Source organism: Phodopus roborovskii, unplaced genomic scaffold (assembly GCF_943737965.1).
Source record: "Phodopus roborovskii unplaced genomic scaffold, PHOROB, whole genome shotgun sequence".
Taxonomy (NCBI): Eukaryota; Metazoa; Chordata; class Mammalia; order Rodentia; family Cricetidae; genus Phodopus; species Phodopus roborovskii.
This window is the reverse complement of record NW_026126546.1, coordinates 4,760,308-4,782,305: the sequence shown is the minus strand read 5'-3', so window position 1 is coordinate 4,782,305 and position 21,998 is coordinate 4,760,308. Positions and strand designations below refer to the sequence as shown.

General features: G+C 48.3%; 1 protein-coding gene across 1 annotated transcript; it reads right to left on the bottom strand.

Annotated features, from left to right (window-relative positions):
* Positions 1–1,163: 1,163 nt before the first annotated feature.
* Positions 1,164–21,943, bottom strand: Zbtb49 (zinc finger and BTB domain containing 49). Its single transcript, XM_051200277.1, has 8 exons — positions 21,836–21,943; positions 17,380–17,546; positions 14,137–15,224; positions 11,404–11,450; positions 6,448–6,521; positions 4,264–4,346; positions 4,013–4,174; positions 1,164–2,275 (listed from the first exon to the last, which is right to left on the bottom strand). Exons 2-8 carry the CDS (start codon positions 17,529–17,531, stop codon positions 1,602–1,604), a joined length of 2,280 nt encoding a protein of 759 aa, XP_051056234.1. The 5' UTR covers positions 17,532–17,546; positions 21,836–21,943; the 3' UTR covers positions 1,164–1,601.
* Between the last annotated feature and the right edge of the window lie 55 nt (positions 21,944–21,998).

Genomic DNA, 21,998 nt, shown 5'->3' with positions numbered 1-21,998 from the left:
GCCGGGTCTACCGAGGGCAGTGATGGATGACCTGGTAGGGGATGTGACATGAGGACTCTGGCATGTAGCCTGGCTAAGAGGGATCTGTAAGGATGAGGAATCAAGGGACAGTATGACCCCCAGAGGTGAAGAGCTCTAGGATGAGCAGCTGTCAACACAGTGGGAGATGAGAGAGGGAAGGATGTAAATGGCTGACATTCACCAGCAACCACACAAGTTCAACCCAGGCACATGCTATTCAAGGCACCCACACTTAGGCACGCCTGTGGTGGACAGGATGCTCAACCCCCATGAAGCTCTGGTTCTGTCTGCTGTGCCACCCTTGGGAGACCAGAGTGTAACGAGGCTAGGAAACTGGGAGGGGAACCTGACAGTTCTCTGGGCCTGGATAGTCACTGTGGAACCCTCCTGTCCCTCCCGGGTTCTCTGTGTCAGCTACACGGCTTTTCTGAGTTAGAGTTGCTAAAGACTCCAATAGGTAACCCGCAGTGTGCTCCAAGGCAGCCGTTCCCATGTACGCCTCGACATCCCAGAGACAGTACCATGCACATGTCTAATCATCATAGAGGCCCTCAGGCCTGAGGACCGAGTAAACTCAGGGCTAAGGAGCTCATTAATGACGGAAGCTGATGGGAACTTCCAAGTGGGGGCTAGGGGCTCATCTCACTCCGCAGCAAGCCAGCCAGGAGAAGGTCCTGGGTAGTCAAGTTGGCTAAGACCTATCCAGAAGTGGCTGCCAGGAGCTGGGATGTTCAGGGGACTCTGAGGTACCCACACTAGGCTGGTGACTCAGGGCTTAATATTTAAGGCTTAAATTAAGCCACAGCCAAGTCAGTGATATTTATTTAGTTTCTGGGTGGTGCTGATGCTCAAACCCAGGATCTTCTGCATTGATTGATATATATATATATATATATATATATATATATATATATATATATGTTTTATAATACTAAAATCTTTAGATTAATAAAAATGCTTCAGAACTGGGCATGGTGGCATATGCCTTTAATTCTAGCACTTGAGAGGCAGACACAGGTGGATCTCTGTGAGTTCAAGGTCAGCCTGATCTACTTAGTTTGAGGTTAGTTAGGGCTGTATGGTAAGACCCTACATTAAAATAAATAAATAAAGCCCTGGGAAAATTTTCAAAATATAAAACATTATATAGAAAAGCAAGATCATTTATTCAAATAATATTACAAGTTCCATATACAAATAGAATCTATATAAATATTTAAAAATAGAAGATACTAAAAATTTATCTTATAAAAAGGTAAAATAAAATCTGTATTTTTACAGATACATATGACATTTAACAGGACCAAAATGTACAGTGGCTGATGCTAGGTACATTGCCACACTCATGCACATCAGCTGTTCTCAAACTCTGGGGCCTAGGCTGTTGTGGAGACTGTCCCACAGTATCTGCCTCCCCTGGGACCAGCAGGGAGCAAGCAAGCCTTTCTTCCAACTCCTGGACCGATGGATGGAGCTCCCAGCGACCACTGGGAGGGAAATCGTTTACCCATCCTCCGGAGCTGAAGGGGAGCCGGCCTGGGCAGGCTGGGTGCTTCCCTTCAGGGTTATGAGGTGGTTCATCACTGCTCTAGATCATGTTCATTCTGTAGGGTCTTCATTGCTAGCCCCCAGAGAGTCATACTAGAGAAAAACTGTCCCTCAGAGTTCCTGTAAGTCACGGAAGGTGCCCGGCTGCCCAGCGGCTCGGTGCAGTGGTTGTCCAGGGTGGCCAAGGAAGAGCGGGTCACAGCCATGCCATCAGCTTGTGACTGCTCAGCACCTGCTGAGGGGTCCACATTTGAGTAAGCATAGGCATGCGGCTGGCTCTGCAGCTCCTGAGGCTTGGCCAGCTTAGCAGGATCCAGGCCCAGTTTGTCCTGGTCACTCATGCTAGGAGTGTGGAACACGGAGCGTAATTTACAGTAGGAGCCAGTACAGTGACCTTCAAATGCTGACACAGAACTTTCCACGGGGTGCACAGGGAGCTTGACAGACACAGGCAGTGTGACGGACACGTCCTGGGAGAAGGAGTCAGAGCTCTGAGATCTATCCAGGTCAGAGGTCTCGATGGTCTGGCTCAGCTCATCCAGCACAGCTGGGCTCCTGGCATCAGCTCTGCCATGCATCTTCTTGTGCCGACGCAGCACAGCTGAGCGTGTGAAGCACTTGCTACAGATCTCACAGCTGTAAGGCTTTTCCCCAGTATGAGTGCGGACGTGCCTGCGCAGGTCTCCTGAGCCCCCAAAGCACTTCCCTGAAGAGAGAAAGGCGCACTTTAGAAGTGGAAGGATCCCCTCCTTCTGGACAACTGATCTAAGGGTGGTCCCTGGCTCCTTCACTTTGGATGAGGTCCCTCTCCAATGACCATTGCCGTTTGAGACTCAGCACAAGTCCTCTGGAGTCTCAGTGCTAGGCAATGGTCACTCCCACACTGGCTGAGATATAGCCCTCCTCAGCAATGCTACTTCTGTGCAATGTTGCTGACATCTGAGCCCGCAGAGTCCCTTAGAGCTCCCAACTGACGATGCTATTTGGGAGCACGTGGAGCCTTTGGCAGGTGGGGCCCAGCTGGTGAAAGGGAATCATTAGGGCTAGACCTTTAAAGGAAACCTTAAGCCGAGACCAACTTTCCTCCCTAGTTTCCATCAGGAACAGCAGTGGAGGCAGCCAGGTAGGAGGAACTGTTACTACAGCAGTGCAGCATGGCAGCCTAGGACCTAGGAACAGCCCTTTTCTGATGCCTGTGCAGTCAGCTTGTACCAATGATGTACACATGTCTGTCCTTCAGCCTGCTTCCTTGTGAGAAGCAGGAACTCAGTAGGTAACTGCAAAGGCCCTGATGAGTTAAGAACTCCCTCAAGGGAAACAAGCCCCCACACTGGGCATACTGAGAAGATCTCACTTTACTGAATGCCAGCCTTTGTTTCTCAGCTATTGGGCCTTATTAAGCAACAAGTGCACGTGGGGCGGGGATGCAATAAAAAATGCTTTTGAACAAACTGGATGGGTTCTCCAAGCAAGGAAACCGACTTCCGTGTAATCCTCAACGAGCACCCACTAAAAGCTCACCGCCTGTGACCCATCAGATTTGCCCAGGTTCAGAGTTCTCACTTAACATCACAGTCAGGCATCTTCACGGTTTCATGTGTTGTCCGGGTAACACGCTGTGGCCGTCTATGGCTGCTTTCTGTTCCCTACCATCTCTGGCCATAATGTAGATGCTTTGCTTTTTATTGTACCATTTACATGACTCTCACCTGGAACACTGGGAGTCTGGCACCATCTGTAGGGTCCCTAGTATGTACAAACTTTAGTCATATAGTTACTATGAAGAGAAGTGAAACCTGACTTCACAGATAGCAGGACAGTAGAGTTCACTACATCTGTCAAAATAAAGAATGAAATCCGGCTGCATTCCCAAAGTTCTGTGCTGTTAGATGCCCTCAGCAGAACCTAATCCAGGTGTGCTCCAAACACCTCCTAAACTGCTCTGGACAGCTCCATCAGCACTGTCATGCCGACACACATAATGGGTACACAGCACATGCAATCCTCGGGTGCCTGGGGGTGCACGACTCTCGATTCCATGCAGTGGTCACAAGCTACAAGTACCAAGCTCTGGGTCTCCATCTGTGCACCAAGGCGCCTGAGATGGAGAGCTCCACTCCCCATCAATGCCCTCGCTAGGCCTGGGCAGGCCCTTGGCCATGCCCTTTGTTCCCAAGTGTGCTCTGGCACTCCACCCCTTCCCATCGGGACTGCCAGCTCTTGGTGATGGGGCTCTGAGCTGCTTTGTATTTGGAACATTAGGGTCAGTTCCTGATCACCTCTAAGATGCCGTGGCCGGTGTGTGGCATCATTCCTGTGAGGAGGCTACCACTGTCACTCACTCTATGAGATAATAGTGGCCCATGGCAGCCGACAGCAGGGTGGGCAACTCCACCTGGCATAGGATGAGATTAGCTTGTGGGCTGCCCAGCGTCAGACTCACCACAGGCAGGGCAGCTGTAGGGCCGCTCGCCCGTGTGCCTCACGCGGTGCTTCACCAGCTTCCTCTGCATGTTGAAGGACTTCCCACACTCATCACAGGTGAACACTTTATCAGCCGTGTGTGTCTTTTTGTGCTCCTTCAAATTGCTGAAATTGCTGAACCCTAGACAGACCACAGCAGGGGTTAGGCTGACTGACAGGAACCTGGAGCAGTGACCCTGGGAGCACAGGGAGTCACTCACTCAGCAATACCTCGGCCGCATGTGTCACACAAGTGTGGCTTCTCTCCAGAGTGAATGATGATGTGGCGCTGGACATCACCAGAGGCTGCAAACCTGCAAAGAAGTGCGAAGTCCTATTAGGAGGCTAGGGTCACTGATGAGACCGGGATAACAGGAGACAGGCTACTCCAGCTGCTTCAAATAAGAGTTGGGTGTGGCCTGCTTTGTGTGTAAAAGTATTTCTGTCTCTGTTCAGGAGAAGCAGAAAACTATGCCAGTGCTTTGGTTTTAAGACCTTTCTGCTTGCTTCATCACACTCTTTCTGTTTCCAACAGCACAAGGCCAGAGTAAGTTAAGACAGAGTCTCATGATTCATTTTCTCTTAACCTTAAAAAATTTACATTTATTTAGTAAGTACACTGCAGTATGCATGTGGAAGTCAGAGACAACTTGGGGGGAGTCAGTTCTTCTCCTACCATATGGCTCTCAGGAACTAACTCAGGTCACCAGGCTTGGCTGTAAGCATCTTTACTCTTTGAGCCATCTCAGTGGCACATCTCATAGTTCAGAGAACGTGAAGCCCTGTGGTGCTAACATCCGCTGAGATCATTGTATTTGTAGGAAACCCGGCATGTGGTTTGCCTGCCCAAGGCTCACATTGGAGAGCAGAGGGTGAGCTCTGCATGGTCTTGGCAATGAAGCCAGCTCTGCTCAATCTAGTGTGAAATGTATCGACTCCAGGTTCCAGTTTGGTCCTCCTTCACTCATCCTAGAAGATGATTTCGCTCACCTCTATCCCACACTGGAGACCTATCCACATGCATCCCAAGGCTGAGGGACAGAGATGGGGATGAAGGAACCAGGGTTCATGGAGCAACTACCCAAAACCCAGGACATGCTGAGTGTCTGACAACCAGTACCTTCCATAATCATCCCCACACACCAGGAGGCCCTTTTACTCCACCTTCTGGATGGAAAACAGTGAGTGGAGAGATGCTCATGAACTTGGGCAAGCAACAAGTACCTCTCATCCATGATGCGGAGATCTATGTGTTTTCCTGACTGTGTCCCCCCTCCCCCCCCCCCGTTGGCTGGTGGGTTAGGTACAGAAAAGATCTTACATAGAATACCCAAGACCCTAACAAGAAAGATGTACCGAGGAGCCCGTGGAGAGTGACAGACAGCACATGAGGCAGTTCTGACTCTGCTGCTGGGCACTCTCCATGACCAGAGATTACCACCCAGAACTTGGCTTTACGTTCAGGTAGTTGCAACAGAAGGGAGCCATGGTCAGCATGGTCAGCATGGCAGCCTTTGCTTTGTTCCATTCCACAGTAGAGGCAGACGTGTTCCCAAACCCACTTGAGGGTTAATTCTCCCTCTGCAATGCTCACAGAATGTGCTATGGAATATTCTGGAGAACTCTGACTGCTAAATGATCCTGCGTGCATCTTTAACCTCCCAGACACTCAAGGAGGACCTGTGAAGGGCAGAGAACCTGGGCTGCTGGCGTTTATGTTCCCCTCACAGCACTAGGCAGATGATGGGAGTAACGGACGGATGCTGGATGACTGAGTACCTAAATGATGGGGTCCAGACATGGAGCAATGTGATGCCTGGGGCTGTGAGGCTGCTGGTGGAGGCGTGCAGTTCTAGCACAGTGGTGGGGTGGTCGAGTTAAGACGTTTCTGGACTATTACCAAGCTCCTCGCTTTCCCTATGCCCTGTGAAGGAACCACTGCACAGGTGTCAATCCACCAAAAGCAGCGGATTCTCTGCCGCCGCGCCAACACTCAGTTCTCAGGCCAAAACTCACCTGCCAAGGTTGAGTGTCGTCTGCCCCGAAGCCAACAGCCTGGTTTGAGAACACAGCCTTGGTACCCTCTGTTGCCGTATCTCTGGATGTCTCGTCACTCTGGCTGCAGGCACTGTTCCCCCTGACTACACAGTCTCCTCCTTGGGGACATTTTTAGAATGAACATTCTGGCATAAACTAATCTGCTTTCCCGTAAAGCCACTTTCCTTCCTGGGGCTCCAACCTAGATTTTCTTGCTCTTCATGAACCTTTCTTCTTATTCTCTCATGTGCCACAGAGTGGATGCCCTCGTGCTCTCTCATGGCTGTGTGAGCCTGGTGGCCAGTGACAGGATACTAGACAAAGACACTTGGACCACCCACAGTCCCTCATACACGGCGCCTCAAGCCCAGTACTGACCTCTTCCCACAGATTTCACAGATGTATGGCTTCTCTCCAGAGTGCCGGCGTAAGTGAGTCTGAAGGTTGCCTGCCTACAAGAGGACAAGAAACACACCAACAATGAAGGACCAAAAAATTACAGAAGCTCAAAGGAGAACTGACTGAATTAGCCGATCCCACCACACTTCCAGCATAGGGCAGACAGGAAGCTGTGTACAAAGTCAAGGGCAGCCGCCCACTGCACAAGGACCCCACTGAGGCCTCACACTGGTGTCCACTCTGGGATGCCTCCCTTATAATGGGGCAGGCTCCCCTGGGGAGGGACTTGGGTTCCCAAGCCTAACGTTAAACAGACTTTGATACTGTGAATCTGGAGCGCCCACATGCAGGGTCATAGGAGAGTTAAGCACTTGTGGGGCTTATTTCAGTGCTCACAACTTCTTTCTAAACAAACGAATTTGTTCAAAAGAAGCCAAAGACATTGCCAGAAAGTGTGTCCTCTGGCAGTAAGGTTGGCTCTGCCTGGTCAGCTTTCCATTTTTACCTCTGTGCAAGAGTGCATCTCAGGAGAACCATAGAAACACAGCAAGCTCTTTCATTCCTGGGTTATGAAGCTAGCAGGGTTTTACACATAGACTTCCATACACTCACCAGTATGAAATCAGAAATTACCTAATACAGCGAAAGCAAAGTTGCAAATGCCACCTGGAAATGTCCCAAATTTGGGCTGAGAGGCAAAGCCCTCCTTTACTCTACCTGAACAGCTCAAGCTGTTAAAGAGTGTCCTCCTGCCAAACAAACCCACAGTGACAAACAAAGATGCTTGTGGGCCATACTGCAGTGCACAACAGAGCCAGAAGGGAGAATAAGCAATAGCAAGCTGAGAAACACACTCTTTACCTCTGCAAGCTGCCCCAAGCAAAATACGGAGACAGTTTTGGTTACAGTCCATCTGTGTGGCAAAGCCCACAGATACAAAAAGATGCTGCCTGTGGAATCGGATTGGGGAAGCCTCTGTTAGACTCTACATTGAAGACCGTGCTAAACACAGCTGTGAGAACTGGGGCTTTCAATAACCAGAGGGATGTTGGCAGAGTGTTGGTAAACAGCCTGCTTTACAGTGACTATTAATAAATCACAGAAAATGTCAGCAGCAAAATCCACATGCTGAAATTCTAACCCGGCTTTTATAACCACTGGCAACTGGTAGTCTGTTTTCTAGCTGGAAAACTGGTATTTGGGGACCAGAACAGTTGCCCAGGGCCATGACTGAGCTGGTTAGTACTGGTCTTGTGGGATGCAAGTCTTCTCTGTTTTTACAAATCACAAGAAACTGACATGTCTTGAATAGTCAGCATGACAGCCACTCTGCCACTTGGGGTACAGTCCCTAGAGAGCTGGATTTCAAATACTACTTGCTTTAGTCAGCAACATCCAAATTTCAGAAAAACCAATGTCATACAGCAACACAACAATCTGAATGGTACCGCCTGCTCTACTGGCAGGAGCAGCCCTCTGTAGCATTTGAGGTGCTGTAAATATGCATTCTGACGAAACAGTCTGAGCCTCCTCCCAGCGGGTCACTTAATTCAAAGCAAATATAACCCGATGCTCTTCCGATGTACAGTGTGACAAGCAGTAGTCGATGAACGTGGTAGTACAAGCCTGAATGCCACCACTCAGGAGGCCGAGGTTGAGGTAAGCCAGGGACACTAGCCAGTGCCAAGACAGTCAGGGTTGCATATGGAGACTGCCTCAAAAAGCCAAAATAAGACAGACAACCAAAGAAAGCAAAGCATCTTTACCATTTCACATAAAAATACATAATGAAAGTCAGTAACACATACAGGGGCTACAAACTGTACAAACAGATTTAAAAAAATCCCAACAACCAAACTGTAGTGCATGTTAAGTAATTTGAACAGATGACCCAGGAGTCCTGGCTCTGTTTTTTAGGCATCAATCCACACTTTTTACTTTTAGTAGACTGTTGCCATGGGTGTTGCTGGTATCTGAAGTGCACAGACATCTTAAAAAGTATCTGCAGTTGTGTTTGCAGAAACTGTGGCAAGCAGTGATAATAATGTTATAAAGAGATCAGAGCTCTGCTCCAAGGCCGCACAAAGTGCTTAACTCAAGGCTTATAGAGCTGTGTCGCATTTTACAGAGCAATCAGCCGAATCCCTGAGAGGCCCCAGTCACAAGACTAGGAAAGCTAATGCACCCGGGTTTTGAAGTTGTTGCTTGTCTCCTGATACCTGGCTCACTATGTAGCCCTGGCTAGCTTGGAATTCACTATGTAGACCATTCTGGCCTTGAACTCAGAGATCTATCTGCCTCTGCCCTCTGAGTGCTGGGATTAAAGGCATGCACCACCACACTTGGCCTAATTCAGGTTTATCTGCTGACTTTGAAACCTGTGCTAACAAAAATCTGCTGAAGATGCAAGAAAGGGTCTTGTTTCTAATTACTTTTACGTTAAGATAGAGTATTAAAAGAAAAATCCCACCAGAAAAGAAGTAACATGTGGGCCTATGAGGTGGCTCAGCAGGTAAGAGCACTTGCTTCCAAGTCACAGGAACTAAATTCAATCCCCAGGACCCATTTCGTGGTGGAATGAGGACTGACTCCCGAGAAGTGTCCTCTGACCTCCACGCACACACTGTGGTACAAGTGCCCCCAGTAAGTAAATACATAAAGTATTTTTAAAAGCACCACCTGAGTTGAATGGCTCTTATAATAAACTTCCTGATGTGGACTCAAACCTCAGTATTCACCCATAAGGAAACCTTTCCTGTACATGGTAGTTGATTAAGGACGAGGGAGGGCCTCACAAACTCAGAAAGCACTGCAGACATCTGTCATCTAGTTGACTTCCAAGTCTTTAGGATTTCACATAGTGGTAAAAACAAAAAGACACTGAGGACAAACATACACTTCCCCTTTACTGTTATGAAATGATGTGACTAGATCCACTGAACCTGGGAATCACCTGAGCCCCAGGTTAGCACTTCAGGACACGGCCACGGTGTCCCTGCTTCTTGTACTATCCCCCCCCCCCCCCCCCCCCCCCGCCCGAGAATGAGGTGTGTGGTTGCTCTGGTGTCAGCCCACACCCAGGACCTTGCCTCTAGAGGGCTTCCAGGTGTACTGCATGCAACACGGGAAGCCCCATCCAGACAGCACCATCAGAAAACATGGTCCCTCCCTCACCCAAGACTGTCCTCTGACTCTCAGAATCGGTACCGATTGATCAAAGCCTCTCTTCCTGCCTCCCTGGGGAGAAAGAACAGCTCTGCTCTTCTCCAAAGACAGCCGACTCAGCTGCTTTCCCTTTTCCTCGCTGCCCTGGATGTACTGGTGTCCTTATGCAACACACAGGATGCACAGCATACAAGACATGGCATACTCTAAGAGAATACGATGCTATAAACAGCTGAGTGCATCACCACCACAACTCAAGATGATTCTGCCTGATGTGCCACAGTGCCAGCCACCTCATTAGTAAAGCTGTGGTCAAAGCTGTGGACAGACTAATCCTTCTAGACAGCCAATCCTTAGGAAACAGGATCAGAGATTCTTACTGGTAAATGTTTTCAAACTTTCAGATTCTCCAAAGTAAAGGTCCTTAGGAACTTAGCACAACAGCATACTCTGCCAGACCAGGAGAGGCATCCCAATCAGGTCAAGGTCTACAGCATGGTTCTTAAGTTTGGCTGCACGTCAAAATCTCTGATCAAAAACGTAACTCAAAGCAGGAGCGGGGCATTTCTGAGGGGCGGCATAGCGGCAGTGCTGGGTAGGCGAAGGTAGGGAGGCTGACAGAGATCCCACACCAAGTGTGCATTTGCATTCTAGTTAGCTAGTGGTGCCACAGAAGGGCTCTGAGCAGGAAGAGGAACTCAGATACTACCCATGAAAGGTACTTACTCCTCCCCATAGTGCCACAACATAGTATTGTGAGAATGAGAATGAGGCCAGGGAAGCATGGTACTACTTATTACCCATGGTCATGAACAGTTTTACTCCTTACTTTTCTTAATTTTTACTTATCGTGCTGGGGGTGGGGAGGGGCATGAAAAAGTCACATGGGAAGAGTAGAGGCCAACTTGCAGTAGCTGGTTCTTCCCTTCCACCATGTGGACCCCAGGCATTGGAATCAGCTTGTCAAGCTTGGCAGCAACGCCCCGGCTTGCTAAGTGGTTGTTAGGTGGTTAGGATGAAAATGGTGGTGGTGGCAGTAACCCCAGAGGGCCTGGGGTGCAGAGCCAAGAGGGAGAGCACATGCTGTTCTAAGAACCGGGTCTCATCAACTCCTTACCCTGCACACTTCTCTGGGGCAGGTGCTCCTTCATCCCTGTTTAACAGATCAAGACACTGTCTCATCCAAGATCTCAGGACAGTAAATCTGACAGAGGCAGGTTCAAGTCCAGACCGTTAAGCTTCAGAGGCCAAGCTTTGCACTCCAAGTGCCCAGGCAGTGGAGGTCTTCCCAAGAATGGTGACAGAGGAAGACACATCCTGTCCAGACCTGGGGGCTCTTGATGATACTGTGAGGTAACTGTGTCCCAAAGTCACCACTCTGGGAAGGCAGGGCCAATCACGAGAAGATGACTCAGGGACTCAGTGACTCAGGGAGTCACTGAGAGTTAAGAGTAACTATTGGTCTTGGACCTAACCCAGCATACAGAGCGGCTCCAGGGAACCTCGGTGTGGACAGCTGGAAGCTTCAAGACATACCAGGCCAGAACCCATCATCAGTGGGGAAGAGGAAAAGGCACGTCAAGGGCTCTCACTGACAACAGCCGACTTTCTAATGCACTGTAAATGTGAGTTCTAACCCAGCCCAAAGACTTTCAATTGCAACTACCACCACAGGTTTCTCTCCCAAGGACAAAAGCGAGTCTTATTGGTAATAAAACAAGAACGGAGTTCAGGCTTCCAATTATCAACAGTAAATAAGAGTATTCCCACCTGAGAGAAGTGTTTCCCACAAATGTTACATTCAAAAGGTTTCTCACCTAAAACAAAGCAAAACACAACAATTTGTTGTCAGTTCAAGAATTTGCATAATTATTTTTGTGTAAAATATTTGATCCCATGTCTTTCCAAGCAGTCCTTTTTATTTCAGAACAAAGTCTCCCTCTGTAGCCCAGGCGGACTTGAAATTCTTAACAGTTCCTGAATGCTGGGATAATATGTGAAAGCCACCACATCAGGCCATGACATTCTTTATCCCCAAAACAGGGCACAGGGTATCTCTACGTCCAACTACTTTTCCCTCACCCTGAGTCTTTCCAGAAAGGTGATAAAATCAAATCTATACCTTCATCTAAAAGGCAAACTATTCTCCAAATTAAAGCTTACAGTGAAATAAAAAGACCACCCAGTTTTCCTTCACCACAAAACCAAATGGGACTTTTCTCTGCTTGAACTCTGACTTCGAATAGAATGGACAGTCCCTTCACATCATGGGAGCTGTGGACACTGGAGGCCAAAGGGTGAGGCACAGGTGGCCTGGGGAACAGCCCTCTGCACAGCCTCCCTGCCTTAGCTGAGATGGGCTTTACGGAGAAGAGATGAGGCCTGCTGTTCTCTCCACTCAGTGCAGTAATAGAATGCTGCGGTCTGGGGCAGAACAGACTGGAGCCACAGCTGTACTGGATGAAGGTCTGCTCCAAGGTGGACTTTAAGTCAGCATGAGCCTTTGAAGCCCCCCCCCCAATTCAAATGGTTACATTAAGACCCTCTTAAAAGTAACAACCCTGAAAACAGACAAAAAACAACAATAGTCTTCTTCTACACATAGGGCCCGTGACACTGGCAATACAGCTCTCAGCTTTCTGGGCTTACACTAAGCTAGTCTTCAGCCCTGGATGACTGTTACCATGCACACCTGTGTTCTGCCTTCTTTCTGCAGTCACTGGGTTAACAGATAATGGTAAGTTCCAGCCCCCACAAGAGATGAGAATTTTTTTTTTTTTTTTTTACAAAAAGTTATGGGTCATAAAAACCCAAGGTTTTAACAACCACACTCCAACAGGTCTTGGAAGCCCTTTTCACTGTTAAAATTGAGGCTTTACAGAGCTTTTGGCCCTATGGGTTGTGGATATCAACACATACACTTTAGAAAGAAGATAGGAGGCATTCTGAAGACAGAAAACACAGGTTTCATTGGCTACCAGGGGACATCATCACACACCATGTGGCCACTGGCAGCTTCCACAGCACACCCTGAGGAAGGCATCTGCACCATTCTGAAACAACTGTGGCCTCATGGATACCTGGCATCGAGGCCATGCCCTGCTACCATCTCAGTGCACACTATGTCCAAGGAAGTGTCTCTGCCCTATGACTCCGTCACTCACAGATGTTCTCCGGAATTAGCAATTTAATTTTGCCCCTTTAAGGCTATAACAGGTAAGTTTCAAAGAGAAAAAAAAAAAAAAATCGATAGAATTCCTCAGGCTGTAGAAAATTAAGCAAACAACATGATTTGAGGCATGTTGTTTGCAAGCGAGACTGGGTGAGGGCTGTCTTTACCTAGTCTTCATTTTGAACTACTAGTAATAAAATAATGCTGGCCTTTACGTTCAAATACACTGACATCTACAAAGGAGTGAAGATGTCTCCACTGATGCACTGAGGTGGAAATCACCCAAGCACACCAGAAGTCTCAAGTGCCAAGAGAACAGCATGCCAAGGATGCTGGCAACTTGCAAACAGGACAATCTGGAAGCTTGCTGCTGCATATCACTACTCATGGTTATGCCTTGTTTGGAGTGGGGTGGGGGGCTGAGGCAGCATGTCACCTCTGTAGCTCTGGCTTTTCTCGAACTATGCAGACCTAGCTGGCACCAAATCCACAACAGATCTGCCTGCCTCGGCCTCGTGAGTGTACACCATTACACCCAGCTCACTGTTAACGCTTTAACTGTTACTAATACATGATGCACTAATAATTCTATCACAGTTAACCAGGGGGAGAGTGAGGCATAGGTATTACACAGTGTGATGTGTATCAGATAATACCTTTAACATCTGTTTGGGAAGGCAATGGTATGAATTAAGACAATAAACCACTGGAAGTTCAATGTCTAAGGTGGGAGAATTTTCATTTGAGAGTATCACATGGAAAGTGGAGCTGGGGAGCACAACTCAGTGGCAGAACTGTTGTCCAGCATATGCAAGGTCAATCCTTGTGCCACTAAAACAAAAACGAACAAAAAAAAAACTCAAGTTGTTATGGTTGATTCTTATTTAAGAATTTACCTCCTGCCTTGCCAAATCCTAAGTTTTCAAATTAAAATTACTTCTGAGAGAAGTTTAAGAATGATTCAAATTGTTCCAGGCCCCTATCCGTCTAGTCTCCTCTGGGAAAATAAGCATAAAACCCTAGAAGACGACTAAACACAGCCTGTTAGACGTCTGAGTGCATCAAAGCAGCTGACTGTGATCGAGGAGACGGAGCTGCTCAGGAAAGGTAGTCATCTCTCTACAGCAGCTTGATGCCCCCCACCCCCCTCCCGCACAGAATAGAACATATGCACACATCACCAAGTGCAGCTCGGGGCAGCTAGCATCCTGGAGCCTCATTACGGACATCAGTGGCTCCACTGAGGAGTCAGGTGTCGCTCAGACAAGCCTGGCAGGGTGATGGGGCACAGCTGCTTCCTTCTCCATGCCTGCGGGCTCAGGGCAGTGTACCTGTATGAGACCGTTTGTGCAGCTCCAGATTGCTTGGGTGCTTAAAAGGCTTCCCACACATTTCACACGCATACTGTCTCTGGGACTGGAGGGCCTGGGACGGGTCTTCCCAAGTGGCCTGGGCTCCTGGACTCTCCGGCTCATGGCTGCTCTCTGGACCCAGTTCTTCCCTCCCCTTTTCTTCTGGAGTTGGGCTTCTGGCTCTCTCACCGCCCTCATCTTCCTTAGCAGCAGACTCCTCCCTCCTGACCACCCCGTTATCTGACTCAGGGTGGGAAGTGCGCTCAGCTGATTGCTGTGACTTGAGAAAGTTTAGTTTCTTCAGGTGCATGGCCTTCTTCAGCCTCATCTGCTTGGCAGGTAGCTGGCAAAGGGCATCTGCCTCGGAGTCGGTGCCAGAGTTCCTGAGGGGTGGAGCCAGGAAGGTGGAAGGCGATTGCTCAGAAGATTCCAGGACACCTGGACGTCCCTGCCCAGAAGGCTGCGAGTCTGCGGCGGCAATGTCTGCGGAGGCCCTGAGAGTGAGTGGCTGTTCTGCGGCAGGCGCCTGGTCGGGGCAGGCAGTCTGCTTGTAGTACTGCCTGCTGTACAATGTTCTGAGTTTGTAATAGTAGTTGGGCTGTTTGCAGGGCAGCTCTGGGCAGCTGCCACCTGCTGCATCCGGGGCTGGTTTTGACACTTCTCCTGTGGGACGACTGAACCCTGCTGATGGAGCATGAGGACTCAGTTCAGCCAGAACTTTGGCATGTGGGCCTTCCGCAGGGCACTCCTGCAGTGATTGGGGAGGGTAGTGCTCACTTACCGCACAGGTGCCATCCAGAGTCCCACTCTGCAGGGAGAAGGCGCCAGCACAGGGCAAGCCTTGCAGCTGTGCTGCAGAGGACGACTTCAGAAATGTGTGGCACAGATTCAGAACATTCTGTACTTGCAAACACTGCGCCGTGTCCAGCATCACCTGAATGTTGTCCTGGTTGAGGTCGAGGTGTGACGTGTACATGAAGTCCAGGATCTGCCCTATGCCACTAACATTTTTAACATCCAGGTGGAAAACATCGTTCTTCTGACTGGAAGAATTCTGAAAGAGGCTCCTGACAAAAGAAAGAACACATTAGCTATGTTCACATTCTGCTAACATTTTCTTTTAAAGTTTATACATAATCATTCAAAATATGTCTACGAACACTAAGGCTTTTGTACCAAATATTCTTCTTTTTTAAATTACATTTTGTTGTTTTTAGAGACAGGGTTTCTCTGTGTAGTCCTAGCTGTCCTGGAACTCCTGTAGACCAGGCTGGCCTCAAACCCAGAGATCCACCTGCCTCTGCCTCCCAAGTGCTAGGATTAAAGATGTGTGCCACCACTACATGGCTGCCACAAGTATTTTTAATGTTTTATTTTTAAAATTATTTCACTTTTGCTATTTTTTAGTTTTGGGGTTAGTGTATAATCAAGTGTGTGTGTGTGTGTGTGTGTACACACGTGTGTACATACATGGAGGCCAGAGGTCAACCCTGGATGCTGTTCCTCAGGCATCACTGTTTTAAGAGAATGGAGTCTCTAACTAGCCCAGAGATTGCAAAGAGGGCTACGCTAGCTGCCCAGTGAGCGCCTGTCTCCTTCTCCCCAGCTCTGGAGTTCTAAGAATGCACCACCATGCCTGGATTTTTCATGTGAGTCCTGGGATCAAAATCAGGTCCTTATGCAATCACTCTATGGAACATGGTCTACACTGCTCAAAGTATAATTAACCACATGCACCAACTACACACTGACAAGGCAAGGAAAGAAAGAGAGAAAGAAATTACAAATTTCAATGTTACATGTTTAGTCTGACATGATAACATTTGGCACCATAAAACACACGTACAAATATTTATATATCTATCTAAGTGCCTGAAAAACTTCTAAAGATAAAGACAGCCATAATAACCAACCCTCAACATATGCTCACTATGGAACTTTGGCCGTTAAGATTTTTTTGTTTTGGTTAGGTTTTCAGTCTTTTGAAACAGGCTCTTACTATGTAGACTTAGCTGGCCTCGGACTTGCCATGTAGAAAAGGCTGGCCTAGAACTCACAAAGATTCACCTGCCTCTCTTCCCCAGTGCTTGGTGCGCCACCTTGCCTTCTGCTGCTCAGTTTTGCAGAGACTCAGCGGTCCATAAACCAGCAGAAGGACAAGCACCTGGACTTAATGAAGAAGAAAGAACGAGGCCCAGGCTCCTTGTTCCAGTGTGGGTGGAGTTCATAAGTGAGGAAACGGTACGGAGCACAACTTCAGGAGACGACTCTGGTGAAATGTCTCACCAACCTGCTGCAGATATCTTGTTAATCGTCACCTGTGCCCCAATAGTCTTCGGTTTTTATACCAGCTCAGAACAGCCAACATATCATACCTGCAAGAGCTAACTGGCCTGGAAGACAGAAGAAACCAAGGACCCTACCTTACTGAACAGTCGTTATAGTGTGTAGACAGTACACACAACAGCCAAGGCTTAACGCCATGATGCAGGCTTATCAGGGCAAGAGCAGCTCACTTTCCACACCCTGCTGACCAGAGCAGCTGCATGTGCACCAAAGAGGATCTTGGTGTCTATAAAGAGAGAGACTTGCTAACAAGACTTCACTTCTATAGAACAGACAATTGTACCAAGGTTCGAAGGTTAGCTACATTGAAACACAACTGCTGGGTGTTAGATGTTAGTCAGTGTATGGAAGCAAATCACACAAGCCAAAATAATGGCAGAGGCAACTAAGGTGACGCGAAACTGAAGATTTTCTTACAACATTCAAATGAGAGACAAAATCCGAACCACTTTAATTTAGGGAGGTAGGGAGCTGAGCAGGAAGGGATCTAAGGAGAGGAAACATACAGAACGCTTTCCCCATGTTCATCTCTTTCTCTTTCTCCAGACACAATCATTCCTATGAGGCCTTGGCTGGCCTGGAACTCTCTATCCTCTTGTTAAAGCTTCCATGTACTGGACAGCCAGCATTCTCCCCTTATTTACTCGAAAAGGAAGTGAGAAACGGAGAATACTGGCATTAAATCTTTTCAGTCATCCCCAGTATACTCTAATTCTTTTCCTGTGGTTACTCTAAACACAAAGCGATAGTAGTTAAAGAAATAAGAAAACACAAACTGTCATTCTGTTTAAACTCCAAAGACAAAGCCAGAAAAATCCCTGGGAAAAGTGAAATGTGGCCACAGTGCTTTCCTGGAGGACAGTGCGAGGTACTCACCTGAAATACTGGCTGAAGGCTGCCAGCACGTTCTTGTGTGCTTTGAAGCAGACTCCCCTCACCACCAGCATGCAGTCACAAAGCAGGCCTTGGATCCGCTGCTCTCGCAGCTGCTGGAGGAGGTGGCAGCTGTGAATAGCAACAGGGTCCATACTAGACCATGAGACCTACAGCAGAGAAGATAGGTAAGAGACTCTCAAGGACGCCACTGGGACAAAAAGGGCCCCAAATGCACAAACTGCTCTTGGCGTTCATCGTGGTGCCTCAAGGTTACAGCTTAGAGCACCCACCTAGCCACTGAACTGTTTGTCAACAGCTAGCCCAGAGCTGTTCAGCCCACCTCTCTGCAATATGGAAATGTCACCTCTTACTGATCCATTCATTATGGAAGCCATTAGCTAAGTGAAACCCGAAGTGCATGAGTCTGCTAATCTAGAATGTGGCTGTGATAAGAGTATGATTTCTTTTATGCCAATTATGAATGTGCCAAATTAAACATAAAAAAATAACACTGATAGACAAGCATAAAGGAAAAAAAGCCAACCAGCTAAGACCAAACCCGTATTTATTAAACACTTTGTGATAATTAATTTTGACCTTCACTTGATGGGACTGAGAATCCCAGGATGCACCCCTCTTGGTGTTTGACAACACTTCCAGAAAGGCATAAATGAGCAGGGAAGACCCATCCTAAATATGGATGACATCATCCTATAGGCTAGGGTCTCAGACTGAATAAAAGAGAGAAAGCAGCCAAACAGTAGCATGCATCTTCCTGTTCCCTGGCTGCAGATGTAATGTGACCAACCGTTTCTCACTCCTGCCACCAAGCCTTCCCTCCATGATGGACTGCATCCTCAGACTATGGGCCAAAATAAACCCTTCTTTAAGATGCTAGTGTCAGATACTTTGTTATAGCAACAAATACACACCTATACTTACAAATGAATTCAAAGCTTGAGAAAATCAGGAAGCTATTTGGGAAGGTAAGATGTAAGTTAAAATAACTACCATGACAAAAATGTTTAGGTGTGCCTCTGTGCCTCACACAGGAATAGAGGACGCAAGAGAATGGGGTGTGCAGGTTACTGGGGTCTGTGACCAGCAGGCGTGGGGACCTCCGGGGCAGGAACTCCAGAGGATGGCCGATTAGTAGATGGCATGCCAGAGAGGCAGAGGGCACATGACACTGAACTTCAGGCCTTATGACAACTGACTCTGGGAAGGAGACAAGAAGCTCCCGTGTGGACACGGAACATCTCATACACTCCCCACCTGCCTACTGAGTGACTACTACACACTATAATCTGGGGCAGTAACAGTGAGTACAGCACACTAGGTCTCCTGGAAGCTTCAGTTCTAGCGAGGGCAGCGCACAGCTAATGGAACAACTACAGCTAGACATGGCGGCAGCTGAATCAGCTACAACCACTGAAGATCTAAATGGCAATCTGGTGCACCAAACTACAGAGGACAAAAACGGCCTTGTGCACACACTTAAGCATTGGAGAAGTCAGGAAAGCTAAAAATCTCATTGATGGAATGAGGTGGTTGGCTGCTTTCCTGGAGTGTGGGGGAAATGTAATTTACAACCTGGTAACCCATTGCTAACTGCTGAGCCAGGCCCTGCTTATACTTTCCAGAATTTATGTTTTACTTATCCCAGACCCTTTCCCCTTAAAACTCCGAGCACTATTTCTAGGCTATAAAACTCATCCTTGTGAGAGATGTCATTTGTATGGTGACTTCTTTCTATGAATTTTAGGGCCAGGTCAACCCTGACACCCACAGTCATCATGTTTGCCTCAGTCATTCTCCCCAGACCCTAGATTTGGGGCACTGTCTCTGAGACAATAGTACCCACCGTTGTGAAAGAAGCCAGGTGTACTTTGTAAAGAATCTCAATGTGCCAGTCAGTGATGGTGCATGCCTTTAATCCCAGCATTCAGGAGGCAGAGGCAGGTGGATCTCTCTGTGAGTTTGAGAGCAGCCAGGGCTGTTACACAGAGAAACCCCATCTCAAAAGATTAGAGAGAGACAGAGACAGAGAGAGAGTCTCAACATAAATATGTCTTCCCACCACAAAAAAAAAAAAAAATTGTGCTATACCTTAATATAGCTAAATTAACATGATCTGGGTCAGACTCTAGAAGTCCTGGTCCATCATCAGCTATAAAAATCAGGCTGATCAGAGAGAGGTTCATTGTTCCCTCATCCTTATTGTGGAATAATCTTTTTGTACACTGTGAAGATGTATCTTTGCCAAGGCGCCTTCTGATTGGTTTAATAAATATCTGAATGGCCAATAGGTAGACAGCAAGAGTTTAGGTAAACTTCTGTACACAGTGCTCAGGGAAGAAGGGGTGTGCCAGGCAGACACAGGGGTGTGCCAGGCAGGACATGCAGGAGGACAGGTAAAAGCCATGAGCCACGTGATAACATGTAAATCAATACAAATGGGTTACTTAAGAGCTAGTTAGAAGAGCTACTAAGCCCAAGCTTTCATAATTAACAAGACTCCTGTGTCAGTTTTTGTTGTTGTTTGTTTGTTTTGTGAGCTGGTGGCCCAAAGAAAAACCCATCTACATGCCCTGACTGACTTTTCCTGCCGCTAGAAAACCTGCTGTAAAGACCATTCCAAACAAAGGATCAAAGAAGTTATGCGTTTTCTTTATTTCACATCCAGAACAAAAACACTGCAGACAAAGTCACACCCACAATGCCAAACTCAGAGTTTCTTTTAACAGTGCCCCTGAGCCCTGATGCAGTTTGGACACAACATATTTCCCGAAGAGTTAAGGCTTAGCCCTCAGTGCAGAATTCAAATGTGAGGTGGCTGGACCATGGGGGTGTGAATTTCCTCAATGGGTTCATTCACTGACAAGTTCACAGCAGAATGGACTATTGGGGGAGCAACCTAGCTGGCAGAAGCAGAGCTCTTTATGAGGTAAAGGCATGGCCCACATCTGCTTCGTTGATCACTGTAGTGTGCTGAATGGAGCTGATCACGTGCAACTAGAGGACTGCAGAGTTCCTTCTAGTTCAGTGAGCTAAAATCTAAATCAAAAATACGACAGTAGAGAGATCAGTGGGGAAGACATCAAACAATGGGAATGCCAGGGGGAAAGGCGAGGAGAAGCATACAAAAAAGCTTGGGTGATGTGAGTGAAGGGGGGCTTCTCAAGGGAAAAGAAGCCTGAATGGGATTTTAACCTAGAGGAGGCTCTGACAGCAAAGGCCCTTCTTCCTGCTGGGTGGGGTGATTCTGCCCAGTAGTTAACACCAGCAGATTATTTGTGGGAGGTTTCCCGTGGGGCTGTTTATATCAAGCCTTAGAAGGGGTCCTCAGGAGTTGTTAACTACTGTGCTTATTTTATTTCTTTTTCTGTATGTAGGTGTGGATATGTGTGCATGTTTTGTGTATACTTGTGTGCATACGTGTGGAGGCCAGAAGCCAACTTCGGGCATTGTTCCTCAGGCTTTCCCACTTGTTTTCTGAGACAGGGTCTCTTACTGAGACTAGAGGCTCACTGATCCCAGGGTTCCACCTATTTCTGCTTCCCCAGTGCTAGGATTACAAGTGCATGCCACCAAAATGGGCTCCGTTAAATATTCCATTGCATCCTCCAGAACCTCAGAATTTGGTTTCCTGTAGAGATCACACCTTTAATAAGGCAAGTGGGTTAAAACGAGCCCATCAGGAGCAGCCCTGTTCCAATCTGACTGATGTCCTTGCATACGGAGATGTGGATCCAAGCAGAAATGCTAGCGGTGTGGTGGCAGAGGAAAAGATCACAGTGACGCTATGGCAACAGAGTGACGGCCTATAAGCCAGGATGGTCCTCTACGGCAAGCAGACTTGATGACTCCCCATCTCTCTCCCTGGAACCACGTCAGCTGTTGTACCCTGCTATGGCAGCCGCAATAAACAAACAGAGGGGAGCCTCCCTGCCACCAACAAATGCCCAACTAAGGGTTGTTTCTCACAATACTGCTCATAGCCTGTTTGACTTCCACTCACTTATTGAAGCTACAAACAGTGACCACTGTCGTACACCAGATGCTGTCTTAACGAGCTAGAGCAGCTAACGTGTAGTGAGCCCTTTCTAAATTGCAGATTACCGGCTCAGCGCCTGACTCATGTCTTAGTCCTACGAGGTCCCGAGGAGTAGGCGCTGCAGTAATAGCATTCTGCAGATGGGACACCAAGGCACAGATGGCCGCGTGGTGAATGAGGTGGGGCGCGGCGAAGAGGCCGGGTCATAAGCGCCTCTCGGCACCAAGAGGCGCGCAGACGGCAGCAAGGGTGACTGCAGGAAGGAGGCCCGGCTCCCATGCCCCGGAGTGTAGCTTTGTGCTCGGCCGGGCCTGCCACGCCGCGCTGTCAGCATGCCCACGCGCACCCAGCCGCGCACACCCACAGCTCGCGCGAGGCCAGAGTCCCGGGTCGCCTTACCGTCGGACGCCGCACCCGCCCGGCCGCCTCTCCGTCACTCGCCCCCGCCAGACCCTCGGCGTCAACAGTAGGTCCGCAGCCGCCGCGGAACCATTCCGACAACGCCCCCTCTGCGGCTCATCGGCGGCTTCCGGCGCCGTCATTTCCGTCCGGGGCGTGGCCG